We start from the raw sequence: 13,152 nt of genomic DNA, 5'->3' as shown, positions 1-13,152 counted from the left end.
ACAAGAAAATTAACTAAAAAGTGCTATATATATTCTTTTTCTGTAACATAATTTGAAATATAAAATTATTATAATTTATATATAGGTTATGCTGCATTTTTCCCCCTATTTTTGGATAAGGTTTTATTGTTTAACAGCTTTCAATCATAGTAGCTGATGTTTGGCTTTTTGACATTAGTTCTTGGAAAAACTTTAATGTCTAAGTTAAATCAAACTTCTGGTCGAAAGCACAGCATTCAGAGCGCATGTTTAATAATTTGTTTAAATTTGGAATCACTTAGTGCGAACTAAAGCATCACATAGCTACCTGCAAACATATCTCAAAACCACATGCAGACTTTAAAGATTTTTTAAAATGCATTCATTCCTCTTGTAAAGATGTAAAATAAAAAATCTGGTGGAATCATGGCGCAAATAAAAAAAAAGGCAGACCAAAAGGGTACAGCAATGTTTCTGTCATTTATTGCCATGTTATAACAAGTAGAATTTGATCATTTTTATGCAAAAATAATACATTTACCATCACATGGGAGACAAAAGCACATGCATTCACAGTAGAACCTTTTGAGTTTTGGTAACATATTATTTACAAAAGGAGTTGTGAAATCATGGGACCGAATATACAAAAGTTGGAAATAAAAACAAAAAATATTTACAAAATGTATGATGGCCTTTATAAGGCCTGCTTTATTATCAAACCTGACAGTTTCATTATAATATCCATTACTACTGTACATGAGACGTTTGTGTCTTAAATCCTTGAAAAAAAACGTTCTCACATTATGTACATTCATGACAGTTTGACTTCATGTTCTTCATAACAAATATCTGGATGCTTTTTTTGTGAGAAAAGATATAACTGTGTATTAAACAGGTCATATTATGTCAGTGGCCCAATGGGGGGTTTTGTGTCTGCAGTACACAAGAAGTCTTCCAAAGTTTCCAGATTGTGTTATAGATTCTCATTAATCAGATGGGAAGCAGTTTTCCAAATTTTCCCATATAAGGTGCAGAGGCTGAAGCTGTCAGGTTTTAGCAAAATGTTAGTTCACTATCTTCAAGAGCTGATGTTTTTAATAATGATTGTAATGATTTAATAATGAGCCGAATTTCACAGTTTGACCCAGACGATGTCCTGGCCTGACTGATGTGGGTGTTGATGTTAAAAAATGGTATTGGTGATAACAATTAGTACTTTCAAAAGTTGTACAGTGACACATTTTAGTGGAAGACTATAGGAGGCCTTACAAAACCCTGATGTGAAGACTTTACAGACTTGTTTTTACCTTTTATACCCTGCTGTTACAGGGCACTTTCTCTTTGATATTAGCTTTTTCTCAGAATTCATTCCTCAGTTCCTGAGCTTTGTGGTGTGTCTTATCTGGAGACTGTGACATGTTACGGATACATTGTGTACAACAGTGAGTCCTTTAGACAAAAAGTCCAGAGTGTCAGCTGGATCCATTGTGTCTCCTCTATGGTTATTAGTTACAGATACTACTGTTTGTCAGCTGAGGGGACAGCAGGACAGGATGATGTCCAGATGATCCCAAATGACTGAGAAACTCTGTATTCTGTGTTTTCGTGCTATTTGCTCTGCTTCCAGAGTTTCGAGCTGCCTTTGGACGAAGCTTCTTCATGGCGTCGTTTCTGTGTGGACACTCCTCTATCTGCATTAATGATGTAATGATAAAGGACACACATCAAGAGATTAATTCATTCATCACTTACATTTTGTTTAGTGAGTCAAATATAAAACACTTGCATCAATAAATTTAACAATGAAGGGAATACACCTATAAAGCTGTTATTTCCTTTTGCATTGTAGCAACTCAGCTTAATTATTTTTCAATATTTCTGACTTGTTTAGTGGGAACAACAGAAGTTTACTTATGCTCAGTGATAAACCCTAATATTAAGGTCAGCAGCAGGACAAGCATAGCAAACATTTGATTTCACGCTGCCTGCTGACCTGCTGACAGTCTGATGGACATTAATTTTATCCATGACTGTGATGATGCTGAGTAAATAACATCTTAGTATCTTGTCTGCATTGTACAATTTTAAATGTTTGTATGTATTAACATGTAAAGAACTTTATTTTAGCCAATGAAAATGCTAACTATTTAACCTACGTACCTGTTCGAGACATTCCCTTGTATGTGGAGACGCCTTCAGAGGACGTTCCTGGATCTTGACTGGTCCCTGTGTTGACTCCTCCGACATTACTGCCATTTGCTCCATTGTTGGGGTTGGCAGGTACTGTTGCCAGCAGGCCTGAAAGAGGACCAAAGCATTGTACTTTAATCCACAAGACATGCATGTATGATGGCATGAAATATGCATCGGTGTGATCTTAAAATGACAGAGAAATTATAGTAGACGCAATGTGAAACTTAAGATGGAAACAGAGTCTAACAAGTTTACTATTGTATCCGATATCAGGCAAACACAAGACAGCACTTGTTTGTTGAAATTATAAAGAAATGTCTTTATTTCTGGGCTTTTGAAATTGTTTCCAAATGTGTCAGAGTTGGGTTTTTTGTGCTTGTAGAGTTACAAAACAGCATTTATATAGTTGTGCTGGATTTTAATGCAATCTGTTTTATAATGTGTATTCATCAGGCAACTCAAGGAATGTTGGCTTTTAGGTCTTCTGTCCATCATCGCTGTGTATAGGGTCTGGGTCCCATAACACAGGTTTCAATGCCTAAAAAACAATATCAACAGTAACTACCGCTGCACGGTTGTATGCATATATTTTTGGAAAAATCTAGACGCTTCACACACATATTCAACCCAGCAGCACAGAAGATCTATGCATCCCCATAGTTTCAAAGTGGACACCCAAGATCAGTGTCACTAATTCAGTACAATCCCCCCTTCTGTTCCTGCGTTATGATGTTGAAATGATGGCCAGGAAATATTATGATAACACAGTGAAGTTAACCCTTGACCTTTTGAATATAAAATGTTATCATTCGCCATTTTATCCTATTGAACATTTGTGTTAGATTTAGTCATAAGTAGGTTATGAATTCTTGAGTTGTGGCCAAAAATGTGTGGGTTTTTTTTGGGTGACAATGACCTTTAACCACCGAATTTATCATAATGGACTTTTGTGTCAAATTTGAAGAAATTCCCTCAAGGTGCACCTGAGATATCATCTTTCCAATAATGGGAGGGATGGAAAGATGGACAGCGTGAACACATAATGCCTTTAGCTACCACCGTCGCCAGCACGTAGACATAAAAAGCCATTTTCTTTGAAAAAACTTAGATCTGTATAGAGTTGAGTAGCATTTCAGATATTTAAAAATACATGAAAATGTTGGTATGAGGCATGAGAGTGTGAGCTTGAGGTAATCAGTATCTGGGTCATGTCCCTACCGAGTCCTCTGTAACAGGAAAGCTGCTGGTAGATTTGCTTCATCCGCTCTATGTTGATGCGGCTGGCCTCAGCATGGTTCACCATGGGCCTGGGGTAGTGGACTCCTATGATGCACTTGGCTGCCTTCTGCACCTCCTCTGGTGCATTCCAGGGATCATAGATGTATGTCGCTGGAAAGCCCCTTAATATGGGCAAATAACGCCTGGGAGCAGAGAAAGAACAGAATGAAGACAAATGATGGACAAAAGACGGGTGAAACATGATATAAGGTGAAGTAGACAAATGTAGCACACTGCAGAAATGTGTGACAGTCTTCACTGATATAATACAGCTATGCTATAGTAGATAAGTTAATGTTACATCAATAATACTGGCTGCGAAAGCTCATTCCCTTTTCAGTTAATATTAACACTGTAAACTGGGTCACACAATTTGTATCACAGCTTAAATAATTACTACACATTATTGTATCATGACAAATCAGTTGTTCCATGTGAGGCTGCAAAAGAGCACATGCTAACCATGACATTTTGTTTCCCCATTTGAAATGGCTGCGGGGGCACAATTATCCAGGAAAGGTGCCTTTATTCTTGTGAGATGCAGATGAATGTATTGACTGACCTAATGTAGTCCCCATTGGGGTCTGTGCGTCGTCCAAATCCCACAGGGCAGTAGCAGTGGAAAAACTGCTGGAAAAACGAACTGCAGGAGAGCCACATCCAGCTGCCAGCATTTACACTCCAGTCCGCATCAATAAGCAACTCTTCAAACACCTGTACAAGACACGGACAGGTGAGACAATGCATGGTGGTCAGTTTAATCAGAGCAAGAAACATCTGGACAGCAGCTAAGTAAATCCATTTACTCTTCTTTTAATGACTTCAAGCTGTGGTAGCTGATACTTGGATAATGAATACTCTTTCTCTGTTCTTACCTTCATTCCTTCCTCCCAGCTGACCCAGAGGTCTCCCCTGGTGAGGAAGCAGGCCACAGCGTGCCTCGCCAAATGATGGATCCACCCCTCTTGCCTCAGCTGGGTCATAATGGCGTCTATCCAGGGAAAGCCCGTCCGTCCCTCTGCCCACTTGGCCAGCGCCTCTGGATTTCGCTCCCAGGGGATCTGGACACACACAGGGTTTCCCTCCATCTTGTCAAAGCAGGGGTTGTTGGTGGCAGTTGTATAGAAGAACTCCCTCCACAACAGCTGGCCATATAAGGACAGTGGTGGGCTGCTGTTCTTTTTGACCTGATAAAAGCGAACACACAATCTGTCTTTAAAATTGAAAAACAAAAGGCTAAGAAAACGTGCAAAAGTTGTAAGTAACTATTGATTCACATAAAACCAACCTGAGTGAAAACAAAACATGATAAAAAAATGTCATTCGTACCTTTCTGTACAAATCAGTGAGTTTGAAGTAGAAGAGCCGACAGGAGAGACATCCAAAGCGCAGGTAGGGGCTGAGGCCGGTGGGACTGGCCAGCAGGGAGTTGGCATTCATACGTGGACGCTCAAAGTTTGCCACCCATGCCTAAAAAAAACCCTGTCAGTCAGCTTTAACTGAAATGATACCACAAGTCAATGAAAAGGGGAAAAAATACAGCTTGATTTTACAACAAAGCAACTCAATGTAATGACAGCTGCATTAATTTTGTGCACATATGGTGTAATACAATGTCTTTTTACCTTCCTCTCTAGATGTCGCTCTAGCCTCATGAGGGCCTCTGTTTCTCCTCCTGGCCACACTGCTGTTGTCAGGCCCTCTGTATCAAAACCTGAACAAAGACAAGTATGTAAGAATAGACTGTGACACAGAGATATGTGCTGGATGGTATCTGCGTACATACACCATGACCATTGTATTCATGCATACAAAAAACTGTCAAATAAAGAAAAACTTACCAAGCTCCTCCAGGGAGGGAACCCCAAACTTGTCATCGTGGTCTTCGCTGATGGGTGTGGCACATTTTCTGATAACATCCAGAGTGATTGTCTCTGCAGGCAGCTCTACAGCATCCATACGGTTGATGAGGGCCTGGAAGCGCTTGTATGTAAGAGGAGACTGACCATCGTTCAGTTCTATGATCCTTTCGGAAATAAAAATATAAGAGGTATCAACACACGTCTTCACACAAACACAGAGCACACAGTGGCAATCCACATTGTTTTAAAAACTATTGAACATTTATTTTATCTCACACTTCGAAGTCACTCACTTATCCAGATTGTAGAGGGTGTGTGCAGTCCGCACCATGATCTCCACCCCAGCCTCGCTGGCTAGCTTTTGGATAGCAGTGTCCCGTTCCTTGCCAAAAGGCTCAGAGTCATACTCATAAGATAAACGGGTGATCTTCCATTCCTAAGGAACAAAGAAATACTCACACATAGAAGTATTTGATATCTGTGTAATCAATGAGGCGGGCTGTTGCATAAGTTCACTAAGGTATCAAAATCTTTCATTGTTTTTCCAGGGATTTTTTTTTTTTATGAGCCATAAAAATGTGAAAACGATTAAAAAGTAACGTAAAAAGTGTATTTCAGTGCAAAGAAATAACACCGAATATTCTTCTTTATTCCATCGCTCATACCTTAAAAATCCGAGGGAAGACGTCTGTGGGCTGGCCTCTGATGACAAACAAGCGGGAGTTGAGTTTGCGCAGACTGGCATCCAAATCCTCTAAGCATTGCAACAAAAACCTGGAAGTAAACAGACTGAAGTTAACTTAAAATTAAAAGACATAATCACCAGGTTCAGCTTTGGCCATAAACTAAAAATGTAAGACCATCAGAATCATGATCAGAAAATTGTCTTGGACATTGCTTATACAACAAACAACACAATAAAAGACCAAGACTGAAAGACACACAATTCCTAAAACCAAGTGAGATAAAAATACTGTGCAAATAATTTAAACATAATTAAACATCTTAATGTGCAAAGTAATGAAAAAGTGCATGTTTGTTGGGTTTTAAAATAATTCAATATTAAGATTAGAATTAAACAATAACTTTTCAACTAATGTAACTTGAACTGAATAAACTCTCGAATAAATAAATTGCACTACAAGGGTTTTGCAATCGTAAACATGATCAGTCAACTACTAGCATCAACACGAAAAAGCAAAAAACTAGATATATTACTCCTTTTTAACATTCCCAATTTCTTATCTGATGAGAGGTATGTAATTCCTTTGATTATTATTTTAGCAAAATATTACTAGAAACGTAAAACGATTTGGCTAAAAAAAACTACCCTCATTTTATATTTTTAGAAATACTGTTTTTAAAATATGCTTGACAACAACTGAAAATGTAAAACTGCAAAAATGACTAAATTATTTTGACACTTCAGTTTAATTCCATCTTTATTGCAGACCCTGAAGGTTTTTCATTTTTGTTTTGTTTACTTATTTCCTCTACATTTTATTTATTATACAACTGAATTCATTTTTTTTTATTCTGAAATAGTTATACAACCTCTATTTTGAAAACATTGAATGTATATGTATTGAATGTGTCAATAAAGTTCGAGGAATTAAAAAAAAATCAAAAGATCAAAAGATTTGATGGGGTAATAACTTAATTCATGACCACCGTATGATAAATCTTCAATGAAACGAGTGCATGAAATGGAAGATTTGAATATGAACGGGCTGCCCTCTTCTGATGAAGTCCTTTTATACACACTGTTACAGCCATTTCTGGCAAGACTTTATAATGTCCCATTTTTGGGGGGGTCACTTGAATGCATCACCTGACCTGACATCTCTTCTCATTAAAGGCAGGTGTGCGGAATCAGTCGAGGAGGGAAAAAGCCAGGAGAAGCCAGTCTTTAACCACCGTGTGTTTGGTTAAATTTTAATGTTAAAATAAGTTTAATATTTAAATTTTGTTTTCGCAAAGGGGGAGATTTCGTTTTGACGCGACAGTCAGACAAATTACTTTAGCGTCACCCAGCAAATCCCCTCCATCCTGCAAATCACTCGACACCAGAAATACCCTGAATCATCAAACAGTGAGTACAACCAAATACACCGAGTTTGTCATATCTACCATGGCGCCTGTGGGAGCTTCTTTGAAACAATACACACAGTCGACCATAGTTTGCAAAATGTTACCGAAAACAGCAGCAGACAGACAGCTGGTTTTCACACAACAGAGTAGCTAGCTAACATGTATTACAGTGAGAGACAGACACTTTAAAAGTGCTTTCATGATTATGAAAGATGCGTCAGCATTTAAATCAGACCTTCTCTCTGTTATACATCCATCAGTCAACAAAAAACAACAATGTATCTCATATAATTTATGTGAATTTACACTCCATGCCACAAGGAAAATTTGATTGCCTTATATTTGCCTCATTATTAGTGGACTTATTGGATTAATGTATTATTATTATTATCAGGGGACCACTGTCTTTTTATGTTTTTGTTTTTTGTAACACGTGAGTATCAAGATATTTTTAATTCATATTAACAAGGGATTTTAAAAAAATTGCATCTGCCTTTTAATTTTGTTTACTGGGTCCTGCAGACAAGTTTAGAAAACACAAAGATAACTAAAACATCTACTTTTCCAGATAACTGTGCAGTTGCAGTCCTTGAAAATAAAAGCCTTGGATGAATAATAGGTTTATTTTGGGAGAAAAAAAATGTGATGGTCTTTTTAACAATAGTATCGTTAAAGTAAAGAAGTGACTTGTGTTATAAATATGAATACTGATCATTCAAAAGACTCCATCTGAAGAATAAACGAACTGTCAAACTATTGTTGTCCTGCACTGGGTTTTCTTCAACACTTTTTTTAATAACAAATTAGGCAATACATTATTTCCCTAATAACACTGCATGCCAACTACAATGACACAGTGCAACAGCAACATTAATCTCAAAGTACTGATCAGTTTACAATGCTTAGGCATGTTGAAGCATTACAATTGAGAAAAGTGAAATGACGGAGCACAGTGCCATATAAAAGTAGACTAACTCAGATATAGTGATTTATAAAAGTTGCGTTGTTGTATACAGAAACTGAGCGTTTATATTGACTATGACTAAACTCCAAAAAGCTGTTTAAAGGCCAGTTTTAATGTTGAAAATCTAAACAATACAGATGTATGTGATAAGACAGAAATAGCGTGCACAAAGAGCAGACGTGAGGTGGTACAGCTGTTTGTAAAGTGGGTGGAGTGGTAAGTCTGGTGTGTGTGTTTCAAATGTAGGTCAAACTGGTAGGGGTGTGTGATGTAATGACCATAACAACACACTGACCCAGTTTCTCAGCCCTTCATTCAGGGCTAGGTAGCACAGTTAGTGAGTAGGAAAATTGCATCGTCATAGTGGTATGGCACGCTCTACTGACTGGAGCCTTTACACAGCGTTGTCTCACGACATAAAGGTCAAAGTCATTTCTTTCCGAACGAAGAAAACTGTAAGCTAATGGCCACTGAATTCATGAAGACACTTAACTGCACAGTGGCACAATATGAGATCAATGATATTATGTGCCGTCTGAACATCAGCAAAGCAGGAATTCAGGGAAAAATACCAGAGTGCTCCCTGAGTATTATATATCTCTTTGTACTACATTTTCAACATGTATTTCTAATCATTTCATTTCAGCAAAAGGAGTAGCTCCTTGTTTCCAGTAAGTTACAAACGCTACTGGGCAGGGGTGTAAAAAATACACTTTGAATATCACAATATTCTGTTTTGTGATACACCTATAGTTTACCTGCAAAGTTTTGCAGCAGTGGTTTATTTTGGGCTGTGTTTAAACCCTCAACAGCTGGATCCTTCAATGCTGTAATCTATCTTTAGCCAATTAACTCTTCCACTCCGACATAACAACATATCACTTGTGTAAACACAAAGGACACAGGCCTTTGAAACACAGCCATAAAGAAGGCACCGTTATTCACAGTTTCCTTAAATAAGATGCAGTATATCACCTTGCTTACAGTATCGCAATTTAATGCAGTAGATAGAATTGTAACCCTTGTATTTTTGATCTATAGGTATCATATTGCCAGATTTTTGTCAATAAACTATTGCTAGCTTTGTGGATTCTCAATCATCACAATACTGAGAAAACCTGCTATCAACAACCAATTACATTGTAAATGCTGGAGTGACGATTTAGAAATAAGACACTCCCAGTAAATATTTTACATCCTTTATTTTTGTAATTTTCAATTAACACTCAAGTAATGAAAATTAAAATGGACTGTAAAGTCGAAACAAAAAAGGATATTGATACTCTGGTTTTTCTGACTATTACCTACATCGATTTGGAATTGGCTCTGGTCGTAATAACTAATGATTACAGTTGCTGACAACAGAATGTACAGTTTATTGATTGAGGGTAATGGTTGCCAGTTTTTCTTGTGATACAACTCCCACATACTGCAGCTGAGTAGAAAAACAAGCCTGTTATGTCTGCTATAAATAATGAGAGGTCTGAAATCAGAAGAAGGGTAAAAAATTAAAAGCTACAGATATTAGTGTGAGATGTTGGGCAGTCAGGGATTTGCTGATGTCTATCCTCTCAAGACACATGTATTTACGTACATTGACACCTTGACTGCAAGACTTTAAATCTGATGGTGCATTAAACATCTGGTCCTATCAAAATCACAAGGACTTCAAATAAATACATTCTGAATGTCAGTGTACATGTTTGTAGAAATATTTAGATTTTATCACCGAGCATTTAGTAAACTGCATGCTAGGTTAGTTAATGTTACACAGCCCAGTAGAAAGCATGACTACCAGTGGTGTAGTTGAGGTTTTACCCACTTCTTTTTATGGCCATTTACAGTATACTCAACTATCAGCCAGAGAGCCATTGGGATATATAGGAGTGTAAAACCCAAATTCCATTTAGTCATTTAGCCTTCTATTCATTATAGTGCTTTCCAATTGATCAAATAATAATTATACCCTGTAACCTACATAAAGTGAATGCACATTATGTTAAAACGTGACATAAGTAGAGGTCACTAAACCAAGCAATGGTCACTAAACCAGTATAAGCATGTATTAAGAATGACCTAAATAATGTGCATCTTCTTTGACCCATGACAAGCAAACGCACCAGTTGTCTCTGGTCATGTGCCACTGATTTCAAAAGAATTTGCATCTTTCTGCAGCATAGATGACCTAGTTTTATGTGAGGGCCGACGTTATATCAGTGAAATACCTTTTAAATTTCTTGCATTCTCATGATTTTTTGTGCATCAATTTTTGTCTTTTCTGCATCTATCTATGGTGGAAATGGCTCTAATTTCATCAAAATAAATGTCTAAAAGGCACCCTATAGCTCAGTGGATAGTACCAGCATCCCATGTACAAAGGCAGTGTCCTTGCCGCTGCAGCCGCTGGTTCACTTCCAACTATTGGCCCTTTGCTGCATGTCATCCCCTCTCTCTCCCCCTTTCACATAAGCTCCCAGGAAGGGCTCCATGATCTGATGGAAATTTTACATAAAGGCCAAAAGTGGAATTACAACATTGGAATCAATCACGCAATGCCCACAAGCCCAGAAAGTTTTTCTCTGATTGACTTTTTTCTCATAAGAGTATTTTTTGGGGCATTTTCCCTTTGTTCTTAGGACAGTTACAGAGATACAGGAAAGGTGGGAGAGAGAGAGGGGAGAATGACACACAGCAAAGGGCCACAGGCCGGACTTGAACCTGCACTGCTGCAGAAGCCTCAGGTATATGGGCGCACTCTTTACGTGATAAGCTAGAGTTCACCCCTTTTTCTGATTGATTGGGAAAGAGATGTCTGTAAATGAGTGGATACAGTTTTATGTGCATCAAAACCCCCATGAAACGAGTCATTCCACTATCTAGATTTAAGCCATCCAGTTCGATAACATTTAGAAAGTCTCAAAGAGACACAAGATTGAATTTTTTAGACTGCCATTCAAGCTATGGAAGCGCTAAACCACAAGTGAGTCGCTATACAGGCAAAAGCAAGCCTCGTGGGCCCGTAGATCCAAGTATTCTATTCCAAGAAAAAGTTTGGGGTTTTTTTCATGCGCCAATGAGCATCTCTCATAGGACTGAATGGGGCCCTACATCCATGGCTGTATCAAGACTTTTGTAATACATCCATGCTTTCACACTTACATTCTATCCTGTGAAATAAAGGCAAAAAATCAAAAAGAATTTATTTTAAATAATTATTTAAATAAATAAATACAGAAATGTCATAAAGTCTAAATATTGAGGGGGGACGTGCCCCCTGCACCCCACCATGAAATCTACACCAGTTCCAGTGACCTTAACAAATTGAAATGTTAAGATATAGCTTTTTTCAAAGATGTTTATGACATATTTTATATAGGTTATACCCTTAAATTTCTAATTGTACAGTTTATGCACAAAGTGTACAAAATGCTGCGTGGGACTGAACCAAAATTGGAAACATGTGGCACAAATAAATAAATAAATACATTTGGGAGGTGGTTAAGACGGATATCTTTAGATAGAAAAGTGATCATTTGGGTTGGGGTTGAGGTGCGATCATGATGCACAATCTAAACCCTCCAGCCACACATCTCGCATGTTGTGACAACACCTTACCTCCACCTGTTGATCCCCACATTGGAGGACCCTGCGAACCAGGGGTCCAGGATGTAAACGCAGCGCAGGGTGTCCGCATCCCAGATAGAGTCCCTCAGAGCCGGGTTGTCGTGCAGCCGCAGCCCCTTCCTGAACCAATGGATGGTGTTGACCACCATGTCTCCTGCCTCCTTTATTTATCCCCGGTAGGATTGTGTAGAGGGGAGGGTTTCCCCCCAAGAAAACAACAAAAAGACGCCCTCTTACGTTGTTTTTGTAGCAGAATAATAAATTCACACCCAAGAAAGAAGTAGTTTTCGACCTGGTGAGTGATTCGTGTTGTAGCGTTAAGGTTTAATCCAACCTTAACCTTGCTCCATGAATTTGTCCCCAGAGTTGAGTGTCCTGATCGGCGGTGGCTGCATGTGTGACAGCAGGTATCCAAAGCAGGCGCGAGAAAAACGGCACAACTCGTGTCCTAATTAGTAGCGACGGTGAAGTGAACACATTTTACGACAATAAGTTCCAAAAAAACAAAACAACGTTATCATCAAACAGAGATGTGCAAAATATTTTATTATTGAAAGCTGTTGCGTAGGAGAAGCTCATGTAACACAAGCTGATAGGTCGCAAAAAAAAGTAGAAACGTGCAAATACGTCCGGTTTGTCGCCGCAATGTAACGTTAGTCCACACAAAAGTTACTCACGCTCAGCCTCACTGGCACAGTAAATATTGAGGATAAACTATAACGCCTGGAAAACCTGTCTGACACAGTGTACTGTATGTCTGACACGCAAGACCTAATTTCTCATCCCCACCCTCCACAGCACGCGGGGAGGAATACAGCGCTCTGATTGGTCAGAATAAACCGTTATACAACTGTTTCTCTGTCACGTTTCTGTAATGTGCTTTCCTGCCACTGCTCACACGTCATCTGCGGCTGTTGTAAATCATCCAAATGTCGATATTAAGTCATTTTCTCTCAACATTGGGTGTCCGGGTTCACTTGTGGAGGGCAGAAATAAAAAACAAGCCCAAAAAGTTTCCAATAAAAGCTGCTGATCTCAGGCTTTGGATTGAGTTACGTGGTAGACCCGGAGGTACCCGGATGCACACATGCGGCGCGGCACGAATTCGGTGTGCTCGATTTAACACAGGGAACGCACCGCTCACATTGCAACTGTTCGTTT

The 13,152-nt window shown here is 38.6% G+C and overlaps 1 protein-coding gene across 1 annotated transcript; it reads right to left on the bottom strand.

Moving 5' to 3' along the window:
- Nucleotides 1-649: 649 nt before the first annotated feature.
- On the bottom strand, nt 650-12,735 carry cry1b (cryptochrome circadian regulator 1b). The gene is made up of 11 exons (XM_042495823.1): nt 11,983-12,735; nt 5,978-6,086; nt 5,606-5,748; nt 5,292-5,476; nt 5,076-5,164; nt 4,780-4,920; nt 4,326-4,637; nt 4,013-4,164; nt 3,391-3,593; nt 2,140-2,277; nt 650-1,670 (listed from the first exon to the last, which is right to left on the bottom strand). The coding sequence occupies exons 1-11, from the start codon at nt 12,138-12,140 to the stop codon at nt 1,588-1,590; spliced, it is 1,713 nt and encodes a 570-aa protein (XP_042351757.1). The 5' UTR covers nt 12,141-12,735; the 3' UTR covers nt 650-1,587.
- Nucleotides 12,736-13,152: the final 417 nt, after the last annotated feature.

Source organism: Plectropomus leopardus, chromosome 11, assembly GCF_008729295.1.
Source record: "Plectropomus leopardus isolate mb chromosome 11, YSFRI_Pleo_2.0, whole genome shotgun sequence".
NCBI lineage: Eukaryota > Metazoa > Chordata > Actinopteri > Perciformes > Serranidae > Plectropomus > Plectropomus leopardus.
Note: the sequence above shows the minus strand (reverse complement) of the source record. Positions and strands in the feature narration are given on the sequence as shown.